Here is a 27,177-nt window from a genome sequence, read left to right on the forward strand (position 1 = left end):
CTGATAATTCCAACATCTGAAGTCTTAAAGGGTCTACTTCTGCTGTTTCTTGTTTTTGCTGGTTCTCACTCATTGTACCTTATTTTCTTTGTGTTTGGTTCTTTTGAGCTGGGCACTGTTCATCGTTCTTGAAAGTTATTTGTGAGAAAGTAGGTGGCCAGGGCAACGTTCAACTAAGGTCCTGCCAGGTTTATGGATCATCCAGACCCCCTTTTAGTTGTAAAAAGCAGGCCCTGGAGTCAGGCAGTCCATGTTCTGTCCAGCTCTCCCATCAGTGCGGTGTCTTGGGACAATTTACCTGATCCCTCTGGGCCCAGTTTTCTCACCTGTAAAGTAGGGAACTGTACCTCCCTCTGAGCTAATGGGAGATAATACAATGTAGTAAGGCACTCAGCACATGCCTGGCACAAGGTGAGGCTTCTCTAAATCATGGCATCTATCATCACTGTAACATTGTACAACAAGGATCTGACCCAAGGAGATGGCAGCAAGAATATGGAGAAGGGGAGGGCAGCTGTGAGGGAACAACTGGGAATGGGGTCTCCCCCTAAGGAGCCTGTAGGCTTTGCGGGACCAAGAGCCATGCAGGCTGCATCTCAGCACTTCTCACAGGCCACCTAGTCCAGAGCAGGTGTTAACAAAAGTGTTATAGAAAGTAAGACGCGTGTGAAAGGGACTGTGTGATAAACAGTGTGCCCCCTGGGCCCTCAGGTCCTCCAAGCTTGCTACCCAGAGAGTGATCGCCCACAGAAAGGCCACTTGGAAGTCACAGAGGCCCAAAGAAGAGGGGCAGAGTGCCACCAAGCAACACCCTGGCTCCTAGAGCCCCCGCCCCCAAAGAGGGATGACGTGTCAGCGACAATTAGACAGGAACAGACAGCAGGTTCCGTGCAGAGCAGCCCCAAAGAAACTCTAACTGCCCTCTGGCTGCAATTCCTGCTCACACCTCTGTGCTGCTTGGATATGAACGTTCACACAAGTGTCCTCCACTGCCGGACCTTCATGACCATTATTTGTTAATTCAATGACTTGTACCCACCACTGCACCTCACTGAAAACCCTTTTGAGTCCACATATCCTTCAAGAGAGCAGCAGACACAACTCCAACCCCAGGCCTGGGACAGATAGCAATACAAAAGGGGAGCATGCTGGCACTAGAGAAAACCCACAAAAGAAGCGAGTCTAACAACACTGAAATCTCATTTTCTAGAATACAAGGAACAGAGATCTGGCAATCCCTTGGCATTTAAAGTAAGGTACAGGGGCTTCCCTGGTGGCGCAGTGGTTGAGAATCTGCCTGCTAATGCAGGGGACACGGGCTCGAGCCCTGGTCTGGGAGGATCCCACATGCCACGGAGCAACTGGGCCCGTGAGCCACAACTAGTGAGTCTGCGCGTCTGGAGCCTGTGCTCCGCAACAAGAGAGGCCACGATAGTGAGAGGCCTGCGCACCGCGATGAAGAGTGGCCCCCGCTTGCCACAACTAGAGAAAGCCCTCGCACAGAAACAAAGACCAAACACAGCAAAAATAAATTAATTAATTAATACCCTGTCTTGAAAAACCTCACAGAGACCCACAGAGTTACCCTATAAAAAAAAAAAAAAGTAAGGTGCAAACAGCCTGACAAAACCATCCTCTCTGCTGTTAGTGTCTCTTCAACACAATTCCTCTGTGCAGTGTTTTTCCGTAAATTTATTACCGATTCTTCACAGCCCCCCGCTGCGGAACGCTGGGACTGTCATTCTTGATGCTGAAGGGGCTGGAGGCCAGGTAACTGCTGTGCTTCTTGTCTGAAGTCACCCAGGAACCTGGGACATTTAGTCAGGTCAGCCCCTGGAACAGAAGCTGCCACTAACATCAGGGACATCGGTCAACAGCTCAGCAAGTGATGGGGGAGGATTACGACCCTGAGGAAGTTACATGTGTGGCAGACACAGCACAAGGGAGGAGACGAGGAAAGTGCTTTGAAAATCCTCACATTTTAATTTCTAATAGAACCTGGAATTTGCTGCACACAGTGCTCTAGAAAACTGCCATCATCTTAAGCAAATCTGGTGCGAACCTGTGGCTAAAAGGGCAGCATGCGCATACATGTACACTCACACGCTGGCATCTCCACCTTCCGGTCAGCAGAACTGCCAGCCAGGTCAAGAAAGATGAAAGGTGACTGGACGACCCACCCTAGCAGGCAGGGTGGTGGGCGGGGACTACAGTCTCATGGGTCACTCAGGCAACCTGAGTATCTCATTCCCACCCCACCCGGCATGTTCTTTAAAAACCAAGCTGTACTAAACATGCTTGATGTACGGCTACCCTGGTGATACAGCTGCCCTGCAGAATCTAGCCAGGCTGGGAAACGCAGGCGCGGATAGTCAGGAAGCATCTACCGTACTTCCCGAAGGTGCTGTGATGCCATTTTCAGATATCCCACAAAAGAGAAGCACCAATAATCTCAGTTAGGGAGAGTTTATAAAGCAGTTTCACATGTATCATCTCAATCATCCAAGACAATCAGGACATGGGTTTCTATGCCAAGTTGGTAGGGCAGAAAAGAGGGGAAGAAGGAGAGGAGACCTATAGACTAAGACTCAAGCAACACTCACACATTGCTGGTAGGCATGTAAAATGGTACGGCCACTCTGGAAAAGCCTGGCAATTTCTTATAAAACTAAGCATGGAACTACTCTAAGACCAAGCTACTGTTCTTTCAGGCATTTATTCCAGAGAAATAACAATTTATGTTCACACAAAAACCTGTATGCAAATGTCCTAGCAGCTTTTTTCATAATAACCCCAAACTGGAAACAACCCAGATGTCCTTAAATATGTGAATGGTGAAACACACTGGGGCATATCAATACTACTGAATTCTACTCAGCAATAAAAAGGAATGGATTTTGATACACGTAACAACTTGAAAGAGTCTCCAGAGAATTATGTTGAGTGGAAAAAAAGTCAGTCTTAAAAGGTTACATACTTTATGATTCCATTTATATAGCATTCTTGAAATGACAAAAGTATAGAAAATGGAAAACAGATGAGTGCTTGCCAGGGGTGGGGTGGGGAGTGTGAGGAGTGGATGTGGCTCTAAAAGGGCAACATGAAGGAGGAGCCTTGTGATGACGGAATGCTCTGTATCTTGACTACATCAATGTCAGTATCGTAGTTGTCATGTACTGTAGTCTTGCAAGATGGTACCACTGGGTGAAAGCTGGTAAAGGATCTCTATATTCTTTCTTACAACTACATATTCATCTACAAATATCTCAAATTTAAAAGTTTAATTTACAAAAAGAGAGACAGTAAGACTTAAAGAGACATGTAGCCCTTGTCTGAATCCCGATTTGAACAACCCTATGAAAACACATTTCTAAGACAACTGAAGAATGTGAACACTGCTTGGATATTAGACGGTAATAAGGAATTGTTCATTTTATTAAATGTAATAAAGATACTGTGTTTATGTTAAAAAAAAAGGTACTAATCTGTCAGAGATACTTATCAAAGTATTTAAGAATAAAATAATATGATATCTGGTGTGTGCTTTGAGATAACCCAGGGCTGAGGGAGAAGGCAGTGGGTGGGAGTAGAGATGAAATAAGATAGGCCATGAGTTGATAACTATTGAAGCTGGGTGATGGGTATGAGAGAGTTCATTATGTTATTCTACTTTTGTATATATTTGCATTTTTTCATAATAAAAGGTGCAGGAAAAGTCCCAGAGAAGACACTCACTGCCTTGCCTAAGGCCACGCCATCAGTAAGAAAGAGAAATAGATGTCAGAGGCACCCAGCTAAGCTGTGAGCTCAGAGCTGTGGCTCTCTACTCAGGGTCGGGCACTAAGCAGCCCGGCAGTGCCATCATGGCGGCCTCAGGGGCCCAGGAGACCCAACCTTCATCAGAGATGCCACGTGTCAGGCTGAGCGGGAGGCTCGAGCCTATCTTGCCCTTCTTCAACAGAAGATACAGACGTTCTCAGAGGCCACGCAACAGAAAAACCACGTGTTCATCTGATCCACCTTGGAAAATGGCCAGATCAGCCCTCCCTGCCCTCTGTGTGTACAGATGGCCCACCCTGTACGAGAGGCCACTCCAGGGAGAAAAGGCAGGCCACGCCCAAATGCCACCTTCTTCTCAAAGCCTTGCCCAAATTCCTTGGCCAAAGGTGCGCCCTCCTTTATCCTCTCACAGCTCTGTGCTTACACCCCCTGATCAGTTACCTGTTGCCGCATAACAGGCTAATCCCAAACCCTGCGGCTGAAAACGGCAAACATTTAGGATCTCACAGCTCTTGAGACACCTCAGCCACAGCTTAGTAGATGCACAGGCGGCAACCGTCTCAGAGTTCACTCATGTGGCTGTTGGTGGGCCTCAGGTCCTCTGGGCTGCTGGCCAGAGACCTCAATTCCTGACCATGCAGGCCACTCCACAGGGCAGCTCGTAACATGGCAGCCAGCTTCCTCCAGGGCAAGGGCTCAGAGAGAAAAAGGATCTCCAAGATGGAGGCCACAGTCTGTAGTAACATGACCTCAGAATCTTTGCCGTATTCTACACACTAGGAGTCAGTAAGTCCAGCTCACACTCAAGTGAAGGGCATGAACACCAGGAGGTGGCGATCAGTGGGAGGCAGCTTAGAGGCTGCCTACGACACCCCCCAAAGTCCATGCCTCTGTATGACAGGAATTTTAAATTCCTTCACTAGAAAAGTCATGAGGGCGAGACCCACATCTGATGCACGCCTTTTCCCTTCCCCTCCCCTCCAGGGCCACCTCAGACAGCTGCTCTGTGTCTTGAGAGCAGCAATCACACACCTGTCCCCTCTCACACTCTTGCTGAAGGGGTAGGCACCGGTGGCCGGGTTTGGGACTACATGGGCCCACCTGCGCTGGTCCCAGCTGACTGGATCAATGACAGAAAATGTCAACAATTCATGGCCTGCAGGCTGGCCAGAAGATTCTCTTTCAGGCTCTGAAATGGAAACTACCAAGAGATGATGCCTGTTGTGGGGAAGTTATAACAAACCAAAGCCCCACGCAAGCTTCAGTTCTGTGGGAACAGAAAAAAACACGTTTTAAAAAAGCAGTATAGGGCTTCCCTGGTGGCGCAGTGGTTGGGAGTCCGCCTGCCGATGCAGGGGATGCGGCTGCGTGCCCCGGTCCGGGAAGATCCCACATGCCGCGGAGCGGCTGGGCCCGTGAGCCATGGCCACTGAGCCTGCGCGTCCGGAGCCTGTGCTCCGCAGCAGGAGAGGCCACAACAGTGAGAGGCCCACGTACCGCAAAAAAAAATAATAATAATAAAAAAAATAAAAGAAGTCAGTCCTGAAGTAAGGCAAGAAGCTGGTGTGAGGCAGAAAAGCCACAAAGCCAAGGTTTAAGGCCACCATTAGAGCCACCTGAGATAGCTCCCTGAGCGACAAGCAGCTCTAGAACAGTATTTTATCACCAGAACTCCACACCCACGTGGCTGACTCTGTTCACTTAGTGGAATCCCTTGCCTGCTGAGAGTGCTTATCCACATGTGATGGGAATCATCCCCACCCATCCACCAAGGGCTTTCAGATTTTACAAAAAAGTTCAGGTTCACGTCATGTCCCATCCGCCTGACTTAGGACTCTCAAGAGGTTTTCACCCCCCAAAGGTCCAGGTCCAGAGGCTGCCCTGCGGACACCCTGCGTGCTTGCAGAGCCTGCCCTCTGGAAGCCCTTCTGCTAGGCAGCGCGGTGACTGGGGGGTTATGTGGGGAGGCATTACGCGCCAAAGGAAGAGCTGAGCAAGGCCAGGAAGTAGGAAAGCCGAGGGCACGTTTGACCACAAACTATTTCAGGCAGCCACTCAGGCTGGAAAACAGCATGGCTATGGGCAGCAGCCAGAAACTCTGCTGAAGGGAGTGGGTAAGGCGGCTAAGAGGGGCAGCGAGGCTTCAATCCCTGCAGCGCTCTCTCTCTCTGGAGGCCCAGGCACAGCCAGGCACATTCCAAAGGACGTCTGGAGCCAGAGTAAGTGGGTGGGGAAAAGGAAGGAAGAGCAGGCCTGAGATTCATTCCAAGATGCTTAACCAAGAGGACCTGGTCATCAGCAATTACACACATGGCTTGCGTAGAGAAATAGAGTCTCCTCCTGCCAGGGGACGATGCACAAAGACAGGGACAAGGAGAAGATGCTCGTTAATGTACTTAATGTCAACCCCAGAGGTGCTTGCTGGACACGCTGGACTGATGGATTTGGGATCTGCTGCCACCTGAAGAGACAGCATCCCTAGAGCACGATGGCCTCCGCCCAGGCTGAGAGGCAGGCTGCCCGGCACCACCCTCACCCAGAATACCTGCCCTTCTCCTCCCTCACCCTCAACCCCGCAGCCTTCAAGGCCTGGCAGAAACCCACCTCATCCTCCTCAATGAAGTATCCCCTCTGAACGCTGGCAGAACTGATGGTATCTGGTCCATTCTCCATGCAAATAATCTGACACCATCTCCCCAGACCAGCCCCAGGGCTGCTGACCTCCAACCTCTGGCTCTGCGAGCACCCATTCGCTTGGGCTCTCTCCCAACCAGAAGGCAAGCACCCAGAGGGCAGGGCAGCTGCACCCACTCAGCGCCCAGTGTATGGCAAGAGATAGCCACCCCTTCACAGGTGACAAGTCACCGAGAATAAACGCTGCTTAACCTCTTGACATCAATAAATGTTGGCTGATACCTTTGACTGGTAGCCAAGAATTTAAAAGAGGATCTTGAAAAGTCAAAAGGCAGAATCTAATAGGGGGACCAAAATGGAAGGTACTACTGTTCAATTTGGCAAGTGTCTTCATTAGCTTGCAAAGAGCCCCTGGCATTAAGTTAATAGAAAGTGGTCTGTGTCACCTTATTACTTTTAGCATTTTATGAGAAATCTGCTCAGTCGTCCCCTTTCAGAATAAGAAGACTGAAATGCCTCAAATTTTTTCCATAGGAGCTGCCAGAAAACGGTTTTCACTGCAACCACTGGACACATGTTCATAACCTTTGTTCAGTATTTACTCAGATGTTTTCACCCAGGCAAGCTCCTGAGTATCTGTTTTTCCTTTTGCTTTCTTCCACAGGAGAACTCCTGCCCCTCATGCCACGCTGAACACTGGCAGTCAGGGCACCATAGGCTGCAGCAGGCAATCAGGACCCACCGTGCTTCCTCAAGGCTTGAGGGGACCCATCAAGAAGTGGTCGTCCAGAAAACCCAAGCTCGTGGTTGTGACTAACTCACAAAGAACATCCAGGTTCTCCGCAATTTCTCAGAAGCTGCTGGACTTCATCCCCAGGCAGTTCCAAATGGGCTTAAGAAAATGTGCTGAGGCAGTGAGTCGGCTCTGTCATACGAAGGTGACCCACAAAATAGGCTAATTCAAGATACACGCTTAGGGGCTTCCCTGGTGGCGCAGTGGTTAAGAATCCACCTGCCGATGCAGGGGACACGGGTTCGAGCCCTGGCCCGGGAAGATCCCACATGCCACGGAGCAACTAAGCCCGTGCGCCATAACTACTGAGCCTGTGCTCTAGAGCCCATGAGCCACAACTACTGAGCCTGCGCACCTAGAGCCCGTGCTCCACAAGAAAAGCCACCACAGTAAGAAGCCCGCGCACCGCAACGAAGAACAGCCCTCGCTCGCCACCACTAGAGAAAGCCCACGCACAGCAACGAAGACCCAACGCAGCCAAAAATAAATAATAAATTAATTAATTTTTTTAAAAAGATACATGGCTCACAGAAACGTATTCATTTAATTCACTTGACAGAGATTTCCTGAATGCCCACTATGTGCGTGGTATTATTCTAGGCACCCGGAGCAGAGCAATGAACAAAACACGTAAGACTCGCTGCCCTCGTGGAACCTACATTTGGGTAGGGGAGACAGACGATCAAAGAAGAAAGTAGAATACATTCTCTGTTAGATGGGATAAGGACTATGAAGAGAAATAAAGCCCTGTAGGGGTCACAGCATGAAGAGAAATAAAGCCATGTAGGGGTCACAGCAGGGTGCTCCACAGCGAGTGAGTACACTGTTAACACAGGATGGCTCAGGGATGCCTCACCAAGGAGGTGACAACTGGACAAAGATCTGAAGGAGGTGAGGGAGCAAAGCCCTGAGGATCCCTGGGGGGGCTGGTCCAGGCAGAGGGGGCAGGGAAGCTGGTGCGGCTGCAGGAGGATGAACAACGCAGAGCTCCGGAGGAGAGGAGCAGAGTGGAGCTGACCGGCAGACCCTTAAACAGGACTTCAACCCACAGGCATCGTAGGCAACGTAAAGACAGGGAACCAAGAGCGGTGAGGCTAGAACGGCTGGTTTCCAGCTACGATGCCACTGAAAGCCCCTGCGAGGATGCTAAAATGGCCAGATTGTGGTCCATAGCCATAAGTGGCCAGTCTACACTCTGGATCTTATCCAACCCCTCAGGCTGTAGGTGAGGACCTGCACCCTGGCCAGGGAAAGGCCTTGCCCACGGGGCTCACAGAAAGGTGGCAACAGAGTTAGAAATTGCAGTCAGCTGTACCTGGGGTGGCCTTCAGGGCCTCACAGGACGGGCCGGCTTCCTCTTTCCCAGGACGGCCCTTCAGAAGGCATCGAGTCTTCACAGACTTAGAGAACAGACTTATGGTTGCCAAGGCGGAGGGAGGGAGGGGGAGTTTGCGGTCAGCAGAAGCGAAGTATTACATATAGAATGGATAAACAAGGACCTACTGTCTAGCGCAGGGAACTATATTCAATATCCTGTGATAAACCATAATGGAAAAAAAATATGAAAAAGAATGTGTATATATGTGTATAAGTGAATCACTTTGCTGTACAGCAGAAACTAACACAACATCGTGAATCGACTCTACTTCAATAAAGAAAAAGAAGGCAGCAAGTCTTCTCCGGTGCGCAGGTCCGGTTCCCTCAAGGGTCCGTTTCGAGACGGCACGGCCGCCCTCTGGGTCACCCTGCTCTGAAACCAGCTCGTCACTGCCACAAAGGGTGCCCTGCTTGCGGAGGGGCACCAGACTTACATCGCCCTCCTTCTAAACGACTCTGTTCCCCATGGCCCCACCACGTTTCGTGACCCAGAGAAAGTTTTCCTCACGCTTCTAGGTCTGAGGCAGACTTTGGGCAGCCCCAAAGCTACTTCAGACCTGCTCAGGAAGTCGTTGTGGTATAAGCAACAAAGAAGCGAGTAATTAAAGTGCCAGGCCCAGCCGGAGGCTCCCCGGGCTCCGCTGCAGGGAGAAGAGGAAAGTCTGACAGGAAGTGCCTTTCCCTGCGGGCTGAGGCGTCCTGCACCGCTTGCCCACCCCCCGAGAGAGCTACGCCAGTGTGGTGTGTTTACTACTCTAGTTCGAGGGCAGCATTTCTTAAAGTGAGTCCCGTGAAACAGCCCTGCCTCAGAATGTGAATAAGGATTCCTCAGAAAGGGGTTCTGTGATAAGTTACATTTGAGAAATACTGGGTGAAACTAAGTTAAACTTTTTTTTTTTTCCAACTTCAGCACTTACCAGAGCTTTTGATGTGCTGCTATGCACTGGACCCGCCGAGAGGAGAGGTACTAGTGACATGTGTTATTAGTCCCAGGGACTATGACTCTGCAGACGCCATCTCAGTCCCCGTCCAACCCTATGACGTCTGTACAGTCATTTATCCCCATTTTCTAAACAGAGAGTCAGCGGTACGGAGAAGTGAGGCTGTTCACCCAGAGCCTCTGTTAGGAGTCAGGAGGGGGTTAGGCAGTCCGAGACGTTATCTTGACCAGAGAACTCAGAGAAGCCCAGTGAGCCCTCCTGAGGAGGCTTCTGAGACATCTAGGCACCCCAGCAGTCATGGCGGGTGGGAAAGTCAAGTACCACCTTGTTATCAGCTGGGCTGCGATGCAGGACTCCCTGGCAAACCAGGCTGGAGAACGTGCCTGAGGCCCAAAGTCTCAGCAGGACCTCACTCTCCTCCCGCACAGGTAAGCCTGAGGGGTGCGCGAGAGAGAGGGTAACGGTGCTCCCCACCCCGCCCTGCTGAGGCAGCCCTGTTCCCACCACGTCTCCTGTCTCAGGAGCGAGCAGAAAACTCCAGAGAGAAGGGAAGCCACACTCATGCATGAGACCTCTTACGCAGTGACCGTGCCCACTAGTAAACAGGGTCCTCAAGCCAGTCTACATCACTGTCCTCTGGAGAGGAATCGGGGAACGGAGAGAGGCCCCCTCACCACAGCCAATTCCACATCCACACGAAACCACCCCTCGGGTCCCTTCATCCCTGGAGTACGCAGAGGCCGTGGGACTAACTGTGGGTACAGCTGCCGCCTTTCCCATTAAGGATTTCAGGAACTGGCAAACCAGTTAAAACAGCATCAATGAGTTTAGGGGGCCCCTTGCTTCTGCTTTCTCCCGATACTGAGCCTGACGGGGTAGGGGCAGAGAAGAGGCCACCCCCAGGATCCCCACCCCTTCTCCACTGCACCCCAGGTTCCAGAATGTATGTACATCCTGCTGCAGGACCCCTCCTACCAGACCCATGTCTGCCTCACTGAGGGATGATTAAACGTTGGTTATAGACGAGCTTCCTGATTTGGGTTCTAACTGAGCGAAATTATAAAGTTCCAAAACCCAGCCTTAAAAGCCGCCTCTGTTTATAAAACTGCTATGAGACAACAGTGGAGAATATTAATGACCCCCCACGGTAGTGAGTAAGAGCACAAAAAGCACAGAACAAAGAAGCCCCCACTGGATACAGCTTCTACTACATTTGTCAAATTTCACCCAAGGAAAAAAGAAAAACAGGAGATGGAATTTTAAAGGCTTTCTGCAAAAGACTGCACACTGATTCAGTGTTTCAAAGCAGGAATGAATGAATGAGAGCTGCCAGTGTGGATTTTCCCATTTTGGTTTTATCTCCAGCCTGCAGGCTTCCTAGCCCTGACTCCATTCTTTCTCACGTGGGCCTGTAAACCTGGGCTGAGACGCACCCGTGCACGAATTACCTGAGATTCACACCAGCTTTTTCCATCCAGCGCCGCCAACCCAAAGTAGGTCCAAGAATGTCCTCACAAGAGTCCAATCGTCTGCCTCTGGCCTCAGGACACCAAGGCCCCAGGGACAGATCGCTGAAAGAAGGGTGCTCAGGGGTGATGGTACCCATGATGCCAGGAGAAAGGGTGCTGGGAGCAGGACTGAGCCACCCTCTACTCATCACCAGTTGCCTTTTCATTCTGTTCTACAACAGCAAGCAACACACGTATCTTCAAGAATGTGACTCTGGGGCAGAGGACACTCAGGGCCCAAGTCCTACATTTTCAGGGAGTTTACAACATTTTGCATTTGCCTGATTTTTTTTTTTTTTTTTTTTTTTTGCGGTACGCGGGCCTCTCACTATTGTGGCCTCTCCCGTTGCGGAGCACAGGCTCCGGACACGCAGGCTCAGCGGCCATGGCTCACGGGCCCAGCCGCTTCACGGCATGTGGGATCTTCCCGGACCGGGGCACGAACCCGTGTCCCCTGCATCGGCAGGCGGACTCTCAACCACTGCGCCACCAGGGAAGCCCCTGCCTGATCTTTTTACTCACAAATCTCCTTAGGAAGCATGAGCAGGATGGGGCTGACCGTGTTGGTAATAATAATGTGCTATGATTGCACAGATTTCAAGTACTCTGATTCTGGGAGCTGGTCTTGGGAGGTGGGGGGGAGAAGCAATTTAAGCTGCATTACTCTATTTCCGGCTCACAGTAACCCTGAGGGGAAGGCAGGTCAGGGATGGCAATCCTCACCTGGGAGACAAGAGGTCACATGACTTGCCCAGGATCATCCAGAAAATCTCCTTCTCCCATATCAGAGGCTCTTTCCAAAAGGCAAAAGTGGGTGGCCTAAGTCTGAGAATAACTCCAGCCCCACACCCTTCAGTGCTGTGTCTGGAGGCACGTCTCATACTGCCACAATTACTGGGCACTCACCACGTGCCAGGCACAGTACTGAGGGCTATCGGAGGTATCATCTCATTAATTCTCGGAATGCCCTGACCACAGGCCAAGTCAGGAGAGGCTGCGACACTCGAACCCACCCCTCCTCTGTGTAGACACAGGATTGTACAGAACTTCAGTCCTCAACTGCAGGCCGGGAAACCAACAGAAACACAAGGCGCCTGGAAACATGACCCTGTAACATGCACAGACCAGAGCGGGCAGCTGCCCAGGCTCCCCTGGGGCCCAAGGTCTATAAACGCCCATCTCCCACGGAGCCGGTTTTGCCCAAGGCTCGTCAAGAAGCCGGAAGTTTTCGCTTGGAAGTTTCTATACCCCTAGCTCAACAGACAGCAGGGTAAAAACGGTCAGGTGCCCAGGCTAGCCTACAGAAGCCAAGTAGATACACAGCTAAAGCCGAGCTCTACGGCCCAGGCCTGGGTTCCAGGGCCCAGGAGCCAGACTCATGGGGTCTAGGAAGGAAAGTACTAGAAGAGGAGAGGAGGGTCTCCTCGACCTTTCCAGGACTGAGACCTCATCAAGGTCTAATCAGGCAGTTGGCCTCCTTCCTCCCAACCTCCTTCTGCCTAGACTCAGGGGTTTCTCAAGACATGCCTGAGCCTATCTCCAAAAGACCCCAGGAGAGCACCAGGCTCCAAAATCCTTTTTTCCTCCTTCCTTCCACCTTTCCCTCAACCTCATTTGTCATATTCATCCCATTCCCTTGGGTCATCTATCTCCATTCAGTGTCAGAGGAAAGCAATCAGACCGGAGGCTAGTTCACACCAAGTTTAGTTAGCACTTGCAAAGGACTGACTGCGCAGGAGGTTCCATGGCAGAAATATCTGCCTTGGTTTTACAGGGGTTTATGAGCTCAGAGAGGAAGACTGTCTGCTCTGCCTACTCTCATAAACTCTTCACTTCCTTTTGTTCCTAACCCACAGAGTTGCTAAAAGCTGAAGTTAGTTCGTAACTGTTCCCACAGCAGCCAGTGTCACAACATCTGCAGCCCCTCTCATGGAAAGAGGGAGGCAGTGCAAAAGCTGGGATGCCTGTCAGGTCTCACCCGGCACTGCAGTTCCCCTTCTGGATGTGACATGCTTGGTACACACGTGCACGTGCACATACACACACACTCCAGATTAGCTGCTGCTTGAGGCCAGGGAGTCCACCTGTGGGTCTCTCACAGCCTGTCCAGCCAATGGACACCCAGAAAAGATATGCAGCTGCACACCAACAGCTCCCCCGGTAATCCACTCCCAGCCTCAGACCCATCGTAAAGCATGGATCTGGTCAAGTTCCTCCCTGCCGGAATGTTCACAAAGGCTCTGTCCCCTGTGTTCAGAGCAAGCCCCCCGTCTGGCATCCAAGCCCCTATACACATACAAACCTCCTTCGCCCATCTCTTCCATCACTGCTTCCCAACACGTGCCCTAATGTGTTTGTCAAAAGAGGTGGTGTGCCGTCTCCCAAACACTCACCACACTCTTCCCACCTGCCTGCACTGCTCACTACCTGTTTCCACAATGACATCTTACCCACCCTTCAAAGGCTACCTCAAGTACCACCTTCCCCTATGAAGTCCTCCTACTTCCTGCCAAATGCCTGGGACTCATCCTCTCCTGAATGCTCAGCACGGTGTGGATCTCCCTGGTGGTCTTCATGACGTCCTGCCTAATTGTTGGACCATGCCACCCATCCCACCACCAGGAGCCCACCAAGCGGCAACCCAGCAAACATCTCTGGGACACCCGGAGTGCCCAGCGCCACGTCGTGCAAACATCAGACCCTTGGCAAAGGATATCTATTGCCGAAGGGTTGACCACAGGACAGGAGAGCCTTCCAAGAAAGTCTCCCGGGGCCTGTGGCCAACCCTACCCACTGCTGACTGTCTGGGTACCTGCCTTCCCTGCCCAGGGGATCCCCACCTCAACCATGGACCAGGCATTGCGGCTCAATCTGGGTAAGGGCTGTTTTTATGGTCCGTGTCTCTAAGCCGGGACCAATAGCTCCTTGGAGCCGTGTGACAAGGAGAGGGAAGCTGCTCTTTGCACCCTCCAGCTCCAGTTGGGAAAAAAATATTTTCTTTTCCATTGCGTAATGCTTCCAGTGGTGACAAACCCAACACCACTGACAGGAGATAAAAGCCCTGTGGGTGTGAGTGAGGAGAGCGAGAGGCTGCGTGTCTGTGTAGGGTACGTGGGCAGGCAAGTGTGAGCGGCAGGGCCAGCCAGCCACACGTGGCTCCTCCGACAAGCAATGGAAGGGAAAACAAGGTCCGACTAAAATCAGAGCCAGTGCGTTCCACCAGCAAGGCCCCTTCATTTGTCTCTGAGGATGTGGTCTGAGCCGAAGGGGACAGTCGGGGCAAAACACAAGGGGTTAACCATCGCCCACCCAGCCCAGCCAGGCCCCCTCCGCAGGGCTGCAGCAAGGGGCCCAGAAGAGGAGAGGAGGCCACGCGTTGGAAGCCTCGAGGGGCTGCGCGGGTATGAGAGGCTGGCACGCAGGTCTCGCCGTCAGAACGAGCGCGGTTGGCCAAGGCCTCAGGAACCTGCGGCGAGGCCCAGCTCACCCTAGAACTCGGAGAAGTGGCCTGCCCTCAGCTCCTAGCTTCCTCTCCTGCCATGTGGGGACAGCAACTGAAGCTCGAATACAGCTGCCTCAGGTCCCCGAGAGGCCAGACATCAACGGGCTTAGCAAACCGTACAGAACCTGGCAGGTGCAGGCTGAGACTGTGGGGCTGGGGCAGTTGACTCAGGCTGGCTCTGTAAGGCTCACCTTTGGCCCACGAATTCCACCTGAGGGGAGCTAGCCTAAGGAAATAACCCTAAGTAAAGAAAAGAATCTCTATGCATGAGGGTATGCATCACAATGTAACTGATGATTGTAGGAAAAAACAGAAAGCATCTAGGCAGCTGAGAACACAGAAATGATAAGATGAACTAAGGTTCATCTACTCAATGGAATCAGTCCAAAAATTTTCAAACACTGTGATTACACAGAAAACAGTGATGAGTGACATCAACTGAAAAAGTCATAATACAGATCGACTTGTACTATTTCTTTCATTTTTGAGCTTAAGCTGAAATGAAGGTTCGATTTCATAGGCTGATATACAAAAAAGACTCACTCAAAATGCTTTAAATATGTAGTATAACTCCTACTTTGCTTAAATTTTCAAAAAGCTACGTGCTGGGAAGATATTAGAAGATAATCAGAGAATTAACAGTAATGATATTTATGTAGTAATAAAGGGATAACTTTTTTTCTATTTTAATGTAGTTTTCAGATTTTTTTTTATGAATGACTGTTACTTTAAAAATAGAAAAATAAGTAAACGTACTGTAACGGCAGTTTGAGTACAGAAGCGTAACACTTATGCTTCAGAAAGGGGAGGGGAAAAGAGGCTTCAATGCACAGAAAGAAACAACCTGGAGTTTGGGGGCAAACACCTGACAGGACCTCCTGAGACATGACTCAGGGGAACACAAGCTTTTCTGACCCAGCTCTCCTGGGCAAGACCAAGGGTTTATGATCCACCCACATCCCATTCTCACTTTCCCAGAGGAAAAAGAACACTGTAAAAGAAACAAAATAAACCAAAATAGCAAGAATGCAGCAATTACACAAGAACAAAACAATCAACAAAGCACAAAACAGGGGCTCCCCTGGTGGCCCAGTGGTTAAGAATCCGCCTGCCAATTCAGGGGACACAGGTTTGAGCCCTGATCCGGGAAGATCCCACATGCCGTGAGGCAATTAAGCCCATGTGCCACAACTACTGAGCCTGCGCTCTAGCGCCCACAAGCCACAACTATTGAGCCTGTGCTCTAGAGCCCGCGAGCCACAACTACTGAGCCCGCATGCTGCAACTGCTGAAGCCCGTGCGCCTGGAGCCCATGCTCTACAACAAGAGCAGCCACTGCAATGAGAAGCCCGCGCACCGCAACAAAGAGTAGCCCCTGCTCGCCACAACTAGAGAAAGCCTGCACGCAGCAACGAAGACCCAACACAGCCAAAAATAAAAACAAATAAATTAATTTAGAAAAAAAAGCACAAAACAACAGCAATTTCTATGATTGAAAACAATGAATACAAAAAAGGCAGCAATAAAGAGCCATGACACACTCAAGACAGCACTAATGGTGCTGGAAAACAAAGCATCCTTCCAAAAATTGCAAGAATTCCAAAAGATCTGCCTGGTAGGAGCTCTGCAACACTGCCAAGTGTTGTGCAGCAGCCAGACTGCTCGGTGGAAACACCCAAACTCCGAGGGGAACTCCAGGACTGTGCGTTTTATTTTATGATTATCAAACTTTAGTTAACTCCTAATAACGTGCTTCTTAGCGAGTGGATGTAAAAATGAACCTCTGGCAGTGAATCATTTGCCTAAAGAACCCAAGAAAAGAGTCCGTGTTTGGGTCGGCACATCTCACACAGCTCCTTCCCCACCCCCTGACATCGGGCCCTCAGAGCCCACAGATCACCTCGAGGGACACCTATGATCTGATCTACTGCATGGACAGCAAAGCTCCAGGCAAAGCCTCTTCTCCGCAGACATGGCCCCAGGGGCAAGGCCAGGCTCTGGGGCAGGGCAGAGTGAGTGAGGCAGAGGGGCAGCGAGCTGGGTCCCTAACTCTTGTCATCTGCACTTACAGTTCACAGCCTGGTCCACGCCAGGGCTGTGAGGCAGAAGTATCTTCTCTGTCCTGACAACCCTCTCCCTCTGGGTGCCCCAAAGCAAAACCTGGCCTAGAGTTTAGCACATGATGGGCAGAGACCTACCAGCTGATGAGGAAAGGAGAGAGAAAGAGGGAAAGGAAGGTCAGGCGCGCCTCCTCCCAGATCTCCCAGTCCTTTGCCAGTTCTTCTGTCACAGAGCTTCATTCAAGGCCAATTGTGCATGCAAGACGACAGGACTGGGCAGCCCCTAAGGCCCACCTAGTCAAGACATTTCAAAGTGCAAGTTTAACCACGAAACCTTTTGCCCAAATAGAATCCTGCTCCCAAGCCTGATCTACAGAGCGATCAAGATGGACCGCTAGGAGTGAGGTGGGGATGGGAGAGAGAGGCAGGGAAAGGGTAGACCCCTCTTCCTTCTCTCCCCAGAACTACAGAATCCCATAGGAGATTCCCGTAACCCTGGACTCTTCACTAGTTCAGACTCCTCATTTCTAGGTGGGGAAACTGAGGCCTCAGCAAAGACACACAGGGCTTAGAGGGAGAGCTGGGACCAGCACCCACGTCTGTCTTCTCCCCTGGAATCCAGGAGAGGAGGAGCCACACCTTCCTCCAGTCTGAGAGGCCCACGGCACCTGCACAGGGCCTGCCCAGAGAGATCACACCTGCCCACCTGAGGGGAGAGAAATAACTGCTCATCACTCAACTCCTCGGTCAGCTCTCATGTGTAACCTCCAGGGCTATGGCAGAGCGGGGGGAGACTTGGGGAGCTGACCGAGCTGCACCTGGTCTCCTCACAGAATCACAAATGCCAGCTCTCCTCCCCGTGCCCTTTAGGTGAGTTTGTCCCCCATCTCCTTCAGACCTGAGCTCACTGAAGCTCCCTGAGCTCTTGCCTTACAGCTAAGAGAACAATCAGAGGCCTCTGTGGTGCAGGAACTTGCCCTACGGAGACAAAGGCCCAGCCAAAACAGTGGGCTAGATCTTCCTGTGCTCTGACAACCTGCCAACAGGAGCCCAGCCTCATCCTCTGACTCCTGGGTTCCTGCTTCACCAGGCATTCAAATGGTGGTGCTCCTGACTCCTCTCCCACCCTGGGCTGCTGGGCTTGAGCAGCGGGCCTCCACCAAGCGGCCGGGCTGGCCCCTCAGCTGTCAGGTCCCGCCTGGTCTGGGAACCGCAGAAAACTCAACTAGTCACAGTTTGGATAGCTGCTACCCCCAGACCCCAGAACTCCCCTCGTCACCCCTAAAATGCTCAGCTCATGGTTCACCGCAGCCAGAAATGGGGGCTGGGGGCAATACCCAGCCCTCCAGAATCAATCATGGGCAATTCGGAGGAAACGGACCCAGAAGTCTGGAACACCCCATGAATAAGACCCTCACCCCCTTCAAGTCTTCTAATCCTAGGATAACCTGCCAGCACTTCCACACAAGGCCAACCTACCACAGATCAGACAACCACATCTCTTCTGCCCTGGAGGGACTAAAGCCCAGAAAATACTTTAACCATGCATCAGCGTTTCAGAAAAAGTCTTATTACTAAGTCATAATCTGCACCTCTAACACCTATAGATTTGATATTTTAAAGTCAGATAAGTACAGGTTCAAACCAGAAAAAGCAGGATCAACAGACTGGGATGGAGGGTTATCTAGTCCAACCTGCCATTTTACAGATAAGCAAACTGAGTCCCAGAGGGGGCTGCGTATAAGGAGCAGAATCCGAGCTGGAGCCCAGATGCCCCGATCCAGGGACTCCACACTGCACAACTCACACCGTGAACTTGTGAATGGACTCCAGGAGCTGTGCAGCCCAGGGCCCTGCCCTAGAGTCTCTGTGCGGGAAACTCTGCACATAGAGGGCTTGGCTGGCCCCCTCACCCTCTCCCTCGTGTTGGAGTGGAGCTCTTCTCTCTGATACGGGACACCAGCAGTATTGGGGCCAGGAAAACAGATGCAAGGTCACACCCCAGGGGCTACTGCCCCGCAGCTCAGGTTACCTTTGGGCATGATCTGATGCATGGCCACTGAAAGGAAGAAGATGGAGTCACTGTAGTAGGTCCCAGAGCCGGCACTGAAGTGCTTCTGCATGGCCTCCACGACGGGGAAGAGCCTGTCCGTCAGCACACCGACGTCATGGAAGACAACCTGCAGAAGGGCACGGGAAATGGCGGAAGTGAGTACCCTACCCGGGCACCCGGCACGCGCGTCGGCTGAGGAGGGGGCAGACCTCTCCAGGGCCCACGAGCAGGGGGCCCACGAGCATAGGACTTGGAATCCCTAAGAGCTAACGAAACAGGGAGCAGTGGGGAGTCCGCAGAGGCTGGCTATGGGGACGGGGATGCCGAGTGTGAGCGTGTGCAGGCAGGCACGTGGGGTGTAGTGGAAGAGGACTGCGAGCCTGAATGGGGAATGGGAGCAGCTTCTGAACTTCAAACTGGGCCACCCTGGAGGAAGCTCTGTGCCCAGACTGGAAACCAGGTTAAAGCACGCTCCACTGCACGCGAGAGGCGCTCAATAAACGCACCCAGTCTTCAACGCTCACAGACATCTGCTGATGACCTTCCACCTCCCTCTTCCCTGGTGGCTAACAGGACAGGAGGAGCCTGCGAAACGGCCATGAGCTGCTCGGCCGCCACCACCCAGACTCCAGGGCCAAGAACCTGCCTGAACAGGGCGCCGACAGTGAAAGGAGGGGCCGTGCGAGGCCCCATCTGGCTAGCCTACACTCTCAGTGGCCCTGCCCGCAGGAGAAAAGACAGGTGTGGGTGGTGCCCGAGAAGTCCCCAAAGCAGTTAGGCTCCATTTTGTCGCTTACCTCTGCCCTTTCCCTCGACTCTGCCCGGGCCAGCCCACGGTGTCACCCACCCAGCCCACAGTCCCAGAGCCGTCAGTGGTCAGACGGTTGGAATAAGCACCTCTGAAGGCTCTGCAGCGGCCAGGTGCCCCGTCTGCTTCTTCCTAGTTTAGGTTCTGCTTTTGGCCAGAAATCTGTTTTTGTCTTAACTCACTTAAGTGTTTGCTTTTTATCCTCAGATCAACTTAAATTTCTAAAACACTTAGAAAAGTGTTTTAGAAAAGTGTTTTAAAAACTTAAAAAAGAAATATTTTAGGGCTTCCCTGGTGGCACAGTGGTTGAGAGTCTGCCTACCGATGCAGGGGACACGGGTTCGTGCCCCGGTCCGGGAAGATCCCACATGCCGCGGAGCGGCTGGACCCGTGAGCCATGGCCGCTGAGCCTGCGCGTCCGGAGCCTGTGCTCCGCAACGGGAGAGGCCACAACAGTGAGAGGCCCGCGTACAGCAAAAAAAAAAAAAAAAAAGAAATCTTTCATATCCTGTTAGTCCTTATCATTCCCTAGCTGGAACTCTTTAAATTTTTTATCTCTTCATAAAAGTCTTTTTACAACTTCTTGACATTTCCCTTCTAATGCACTATTTTCCTTTATCCTTTTACTGACTGCTTCTTTTCTTCTATTTGACTTTTTCCTTTTTTGTGATCTCTCAGCCTGGGATGGGGACTCCAGACCTATTCTGCTGTTTCTCAACACAGGTACCAAACTATGGCTTTGGCCTCGTACACCCCACACACCTCACGCACCTGACATCCTGGCTGCACGGGAATCACAAACCCCACAAGCTTTCCCACCTCCTGCCTTGCCCCCCTCCAAGCCAGACTCTGTTGTGCCCCTTGAGTAATTTTCCAAACATACAAATTCACTTCTCTCTCTCCTTGGCTTCAAAACTTCATATGGCTCCTCAGTGCCCTGGGTTACAGTCCAAATGCCCCAGCAAGGCCCTGCACTAGTGGCTCTGGCTACCCCTCAGCTCTCCCTCCCCTGGGGACTGAGCAGAACTGAACCAGGCAGTCCTTACCCTGCCTACCACACCTTGGTGTCCTTTGTCCTTACGTGTTGCACCTGCCCTTTGCATTGTCTGGAACTCATTCTCCCAGCCACCAGCTGCCGGGTGAACTCCCATCCAGTCTTCCAGCCTTGGTAGGCACCCACTCCGGCCTCCCCATGGCCTCCCACAATTCGTCACACTGCCCTGCACGCCCTGTGTCATAGGGAGGAAGGCGCCATTTCCTTGTCCGTCTCCTCTGCAGGTCCTGTTTCTGCATCGGTAGGATGGGGCAGTCCTGGAGGCCAGGGGCTGTGACTGCTCTTTGCCCTGGGCCCAACCCCAAGCCATCAGGACAGGTTAGCTGAATTAAATGAGCTGCATTTTGCACAAGTTACTAGACCTCTCGGAGACTCAATTTCTTCATGGATAACACAGTAATGATGACACCTCCATCCCAGGTGGCTGTTAGGACCACTTGGGACAAGCAGATAAAACACCTAGCCCACAGCCTCTTCAATAAGTGGTGCTGGGAAAACTGGACAGCTACATGTAAAAGGATGAATGAACACTCCCTAACACCATACACAAAAATAAACTCAAAATGGATTAAAGACCTAAATGTAAGGCCAGACACTATAACACTATAAAACTCTTAGAGGAAAACATAGGCAGAACACTCTATGACATAAACCATAGCAAGATTCTTTTTGACCCACCTCCTAGAGAAATGGAAATAAAAACAAAAATAAAAAAAAATAAAAATAAAAATAAAAAATAAAATGGAAATAAAAACAAAAATAAAAACATTAAAAGCTTTTAAGCTTTTAATGAAACTTAAAAGCTTTTGCACAGCAAAGGAAACCATAAACAAGACGAAAAGACAACCCTCAGAATGGGAGAAAATATCTGCAAACAAAGCAACTGACAGAGGATTAATCTCCAAAATTTACAAGCAGCTCATGCAGCTCAATATCAAAAAAACAAACAACCCAATCCAAAAATGGGCAGAAGATCTAAATAGACATTTCTCCAAAGAAGACATAGATTGCCAACAAACATATGAAAGGATGCTCAACATCACTAATCATTAGAGAAATGCATATCAAAACTACAGTGAGGTATCACCTCACACCAGTCAGAATGACCATCATCAAAAACTCTACAAACAATAAATGCTGGAGAGGGTGTGGAGAAAAGGGAACCCTCTTGCACTGTTGGTGGGAATGTAAATTGATACAGCCACTATGGAGAACAGTATGGAGGTTCCTTAAAAGACTAAAAATAGAACTACCATACAACCCAGCAAGGCCACTACTGGGCATATACCCTGAGAAAACCATAATTCAAAAAGAGTCGTACCACAATGTTCATTGCAGCTCTATTTACAATAGCCAGGACATGGAAGCAACCTAAAAGTGTCCATCGACAGATGAATGGATAAAGAAGATGTGGCACATATATACAGTGGAATATTACTCAGCCATAAAAGGAAACGGATTTGAGTTATTTGTAGTGAGGTGGATGGACCTAGAGTCTGTCATACAGAGTGAACTAAGTCAGAAAGAGAAAAAGAAATACCATATGCTAACACATATATACGGAATCTAATTTAAAAAAAAAAAGTTTCTGAAGAACCTAGGGGCAGGACAGGAATAAAGACACAGACGTAGAGAATGGACTTGAGGACATGGGGAGGGGGAAGGGTAAGCTGGGACAAAGTGAGAGAGTGGCATGGACATATACACTACCAAATGTAAAATAGATAGCTAGTGGGAAGCAGCCGCATAGCACAGGGAGATCAGCTCAGTGCTTTGTGACCACCTAGAGGGGTGGGATAGGGAGGGTGGGAGGGAGACACAAGAGGGAGGGGATATGAGGGTATATGTATATGTATAGTTGATCCACTTTGTTATAAAGCAGAAACTAACACACCACTGTAAAGAAATTATACTCCAATAACGATGTTAAAAAAAAAAAAATAGGGGCTTCCCTGGTGGCGCAGTGGTTGAGAGTCTGCCTGCCGATGCAGGGAACATGAGTTTGTGCCCTGGTCTGGGAGGATCCCACATGCCGCGGAGCGGCTGGGCCCGGGAGCCATGGCCACTGAGCCTGCGCGTCTGGAGCCTGTGCTCCGCAACGGGAGAGGCCACAATAGTTAGAGGCCTGCGTACCGCAAAAATAAATAAATAAATAGATAGATAAATAGAGATAACCATAAAAAAAAATAAAAAAAAAAACCTAGCCCAGGGGTTTGCACGCTGCACTTATTCCTAAGTGTTAGCATCCTGTGCCCACCCTTACCCCCTCCTCGGTCCCCTGAATTCCCTCAGTTCACAGATCAGTCTTCACTCATGAGCCAGCTTTTCCCTCTGAGCCTCATTACACCTCCAACCACTGCTAGAAGCTGGAATTTGACAAGAAGCTGGAAGCTGACAAGAGGGCCTTCAGAAATGGAAGCCTCTGTATTCATTAAAAAGGAAGATATGTACATATGGATATGTACAAACACACACACACATGCACGCACATGCGCGCGCACACATACACACACCCACACACACACTGAGCAGGGCCTGCCACAGCTAAGTTACGAGGGAGAGAGAGAAGCGGCCAGCTTCCTCCCCTACCTGGGCCCCCATCTCACCCCAGAGCTTCACAGGAGACAATTACATCCCATCAGCATTAATAGATTTATGAGGACAAACTGTACTAGGTACGTTGTTCCAAACACTGTACGGCAGAGCCCGCTCCAATGAATATTTCAGAAAATAGATCTACTTAAAGATAAATTAATATGTTCCATGGAATATACTTTCTGCAGCAAGAAGCAAACCACAGACACTGCAAGTGAGAATCAAAACACCCAGGCCTGCCAGTGTCTAAAACAGGTTTGCAAACTGTGGTCTCCTAAGGGCAGGGATGGAGTCTGGCACTCTCTGAAGCCCCCAGCCCAGCCAGGGGCTGGTGTATGGCAGGCGGAAGCGAAGCAAGAGTGATGGAAAGAGAGGAAAAAAGAGGGAGGGGGGAGAGAACATGGCACCCCTCCCTCTGCTCCTCCTCCTTTTCAAATCCCTCACTTCAGAGGCTGCAGGAAGAAGTACCACATAACCTAGAAACCCAGGACCACAAGGTGACGCCCATATTGAAGGCAACTGACCAAAGAGAAGAACCAAGACAACGGTTTACACCGAGCGTATTTTTTTAGGGATGTAGATTTAAAAGCCAAATCATTACTTGTAACTTTTATTAATAAATTTATACATATTCTAAATTAAAAATCCTATCCGTTATTATTTCCACCCCCCACCCTGCTTACACACTGATTTTTTTCAAATGCTTCACGTGCCTCCTCAACATGAATGCCTTCGTCAATCCCAGAGTCGAGCTGAGTCATTCAGAGTAGTTTTTCAGCACACGTCATCCTCGGCATCCATTCAAGATGTTTTGGATCCAGCCCCTTATAAATGTTTTTGTGAGCTCCTTAAAAGGCTTGCTCATATCAATATTCCACATTTATAATTATGAGATCAAAATCCCAGAAGCAGTGGCTAAATCTGTGTGAAGCTGCTTTGCCTCCTTTTACCTTTAATGAATGCTGTCAAGTACATCCTAGAAGCGCCCCCATTCAATAATGACTGAGGGGCTTCCCTGGTGGCACAGTGGTTGAGAGTCCGCCTGCCGATGCAGGGGACACGGGTTCGTGCCCCGGTCCGGGAAGATCCCACATACCGCGGAGCGGCTGGGCCCGTGAGCCATGGCCGCTGAGCCTGCGCGTCTGGAGCCTGTGCTCCGGCAACGGGAGAGGCCACAACAGTGAGAGGCCCGCGTACCGCAGAAAAGAAAAAAAAAATAATGACTGAGGCTGCTTCAGGCTAAGGTCTCAAGCTGATTGTTCGAAATAAAGCATGTAGTTCAGAGAGTGCCGTGTAAAATAAGAGACTGGAAAGACTCATCTCTCTTGCAAAGGACAGTCTGGGGATGGGCGGAGAGGTGAAGCTTGCCTCACAACCACCACGCACAGCACCTTCTCAACACTTCCTACACGGGAGGCCAGAGCCCCCAGAACGGCAGAGCCTGGTGCCCGGCAAGGGCAGAGGTCTAGGCCCTGGTCTCGTTGGCACAGACAGGCCTAAAGAGCCAGACCACTGCTCCGCTGCACAGCCACTGGGGACATAAGCCATGCCAAGCCGCAGCTGAACGTGGTAGAGAAAACTCATGTAGCACTTGGTGTGCCCAATGGGAATCAGGACACACTGAGCTCTTGGAGCCAAGGAGGGAGGCAGTGGGGCCGGCCCTGCACAAAGGGAGACACCAGGCTTCCAGGAAACGCCAATGTCTGCCTGAAGAGCAGCAGCTCCTCCAGCGGCAGGCACAGGGCCACGGGGCGGCCACAGCACCTCGCCGTGCTCGGATGTCCCTGGAGGAGCTGTTGAAGGACAGAGTGCCAGCGCAGCGCTCTGGGAAGCCTGTTCAAATCGCCGGGGCCCACGCACCGCAGGAACAGCAAATAGGCGTCCGCTTCTCCCGAGGGGCTGCCAGGGCACTCGGCAGGAGGGCTGCGTGCCAACATCTGGACTCGGCAGGAAAGTGCCGACGGCAACGTCCTCCAGGGGGTTGGCAAAGTTGCCGCCCACAGGGCTATCACCCTGCTCTGTGGGCACCAGTTTTGGGTGGAATCACACCTGTGCTGGGCAGTCCAGTCGGGGCTGGAGCAGGCAGTTCTGGTTTCAGATGGGAACTCCACCACTTCATCACCTGGCAACCCTGGTCAAAATACCGAAACTACCTCATCTACAAAATGGGAGAGAATCATGGCGGTGGTCTCACAGGCTTTGGTGAGGAATGTAGGAGGAGCTCAGTAAAGGAGAGTTGACACTATCACCCCCTTCCTCCCACTATAGCTAGAATGTCTTTCCCATGCAAGAATACCTAGATTTGATAAAAGAACACACTCTGTAATCAACAGCCCAAGATACGATACGGCAATAATCGGAGCCGCCTGGCTCTGCAGCCCTCGGCCGGCGTGGGGTGTCGGGGGGGTTACCGAGTGGACCCCAACACAGGCCGGTCAGCTCCCACAAGCACATTCCTCGTTTGTGTAATCTGAGTAATCAATTTCAACAACAGTTGGAGGGGAAATGATTTCCTGGGAAAAAAAATTTGTTTTCTCATTGATGTGCACTATGAATGTGAAGGCATATTTTTACAATGGAAAGAAAAACCTGCTAACAGACTGGCAGTCTTTCCATCCTACAAACATGCCAAAGACATTTATTACACCTCAGGGCTTTGCACCAGCTGTTCCCTCTGTCAGAACGCTCTCCCCCAGAATCATCGCATGCCTAGGTCCTTCTAGCTCTTCTGGTGCTGGTTCAAATGTCACCCCCTGAGAGCTTCCCCGACCAAACAAGGAGCTACTCTCCCCAGCCCCCCAGCCCCCCAACACACAACCAGTCCTGGCTATTCAATTATCAGATTTCTTTTCTCCAGAGCATGTATTACCACCTGACACGTTAATTTTTAAGTATTTAGTCATTTTTTGCTGTCTCTCCCCAGGCCCCAACCAGCCTATGAGGCACCATGAAGGGAGGACCTTGCCTTTCCTGCTCATCGCTATGCACCCAGCTCTTAGCAGACCGCTTCATGCCCTGTAGAAGTTGAGCAACTGCTTGTTGTAGGAAGGAATGAGCAAATGGATGAGCAGAGATAAAGGCATCCAGAGAGGAGGGGTGACAATGACAACCTGCCCCAGGACGCAAAGCGGTGGCCCTGCAGGTCTGGAGAACTTGGAGGCTCCTTCTTAACCCCAGGATCTCTCCCGGGCCTGTCACGTGCTTCCCCACTTCCATCCTGGCTCTTCTCCCAAAGGAGAGGAGTTTCTTCCCCATGGGACTTATTCTAAACCATCAGGAATATGGGTCTTCTTTGCACCTTTAGCCTGCTGGTTAGAATGTCAGGCAGGCCTGGCTGCAATATCTCACTTTGTCAGAAGGAGAGCTGTTGCCCATTACATTTTGTACCCAACCTGCAAGCTGCTTCAGAATAACTATGCCCTAGCTTTTAATTTTATGTCAGAAATGATATCAAAGGTGTCTCCTTAAATGAATGAACGTCCTGGACAAAGGAGCTATAGAGAGATGACTGAAAGATGGGTAGAGCAACGGAGAGATACACTGATTTCTTTTTTTCAAATCACTACAAAGTCCTAAACACACTATCAGTTATCAGTGGCTGCATGTTGTCCCCCTCCAATAACTTTAGCTCCCTTTGAAAACAAAGATCTCCCAGGATAAGTGAAAAACACCGTAAATTTGTTAGTTTTAAACGAAAAAACCAAAAATTATCATTGATGAGCAGTTTTCATGAGAAAAGAAAATTGTAAATCCCCAGGTTGCCCCCCCCATGCCACCTGTCCTGTTGCTCATCTTCTGCAAGATGTCCTAGATATAATTCGATTGTGTCAGGCAGAACCGCAAGCAGCTGAAGAGGAAAAAAGAAGCCAGCCCACCTAATTTCCAAAGTCATTTCTAACACCATTCTCATGACCCAGTTTACTAACAGCGCAAAAGCTACCGCCCCTCCCGCTACCCTCACTACAGGGCATCCTTGTCCAGTTCCTTCCCCGCCCCCACGTCCACCTCACACTTACTGCGCCATCAGCAGTGTCTGGATAACCAGGTGTACAGCTAATGTTCTGGGACCCCT

At 50.7% G+C, this 27,177-nt stretch overlaps 1 protein-coding gene across 1 annotated transcript in view; it reads right to left on the reverse strand.

The window, feature by feature from the left end:
• Positions 1 to 27,177, reverse strand: part of XXYLT1 (xyloside xylosyltransferase 1) — a 190,368-nt gene that overhangs the window by 139,169 nt on the left and 24,022 nt on the right. Inside the window, exon 2 of the mRNA XM_060150334.1 lies at positions 18,628 to 18,775. Coding sequence (XP_060006317.1) covers positions 18,628 to 18,775 — 148 coding nt within the window. The remainder of the gene's footprint in view (positions 1 to 18,627; positions 18,776 to 27,177) is intronic.

The sequence above is a fragment of the Lagenorhynchus albirostris genome, chromosome 5 (assembly GCF_949774975.1).
Source record: "Lagenorhynchus albirostris chromosome 5, mLagAlb1.1, whole genome shotgun sequence".
NCBI classification, from domain to species: domain Eukaryota; kingdom Metazoa; phylum Chordata; class Mammalia; order Artiodactyla; family Delphinidae; genus Lagenorhynchus; species Lagenorhynchus albirostris.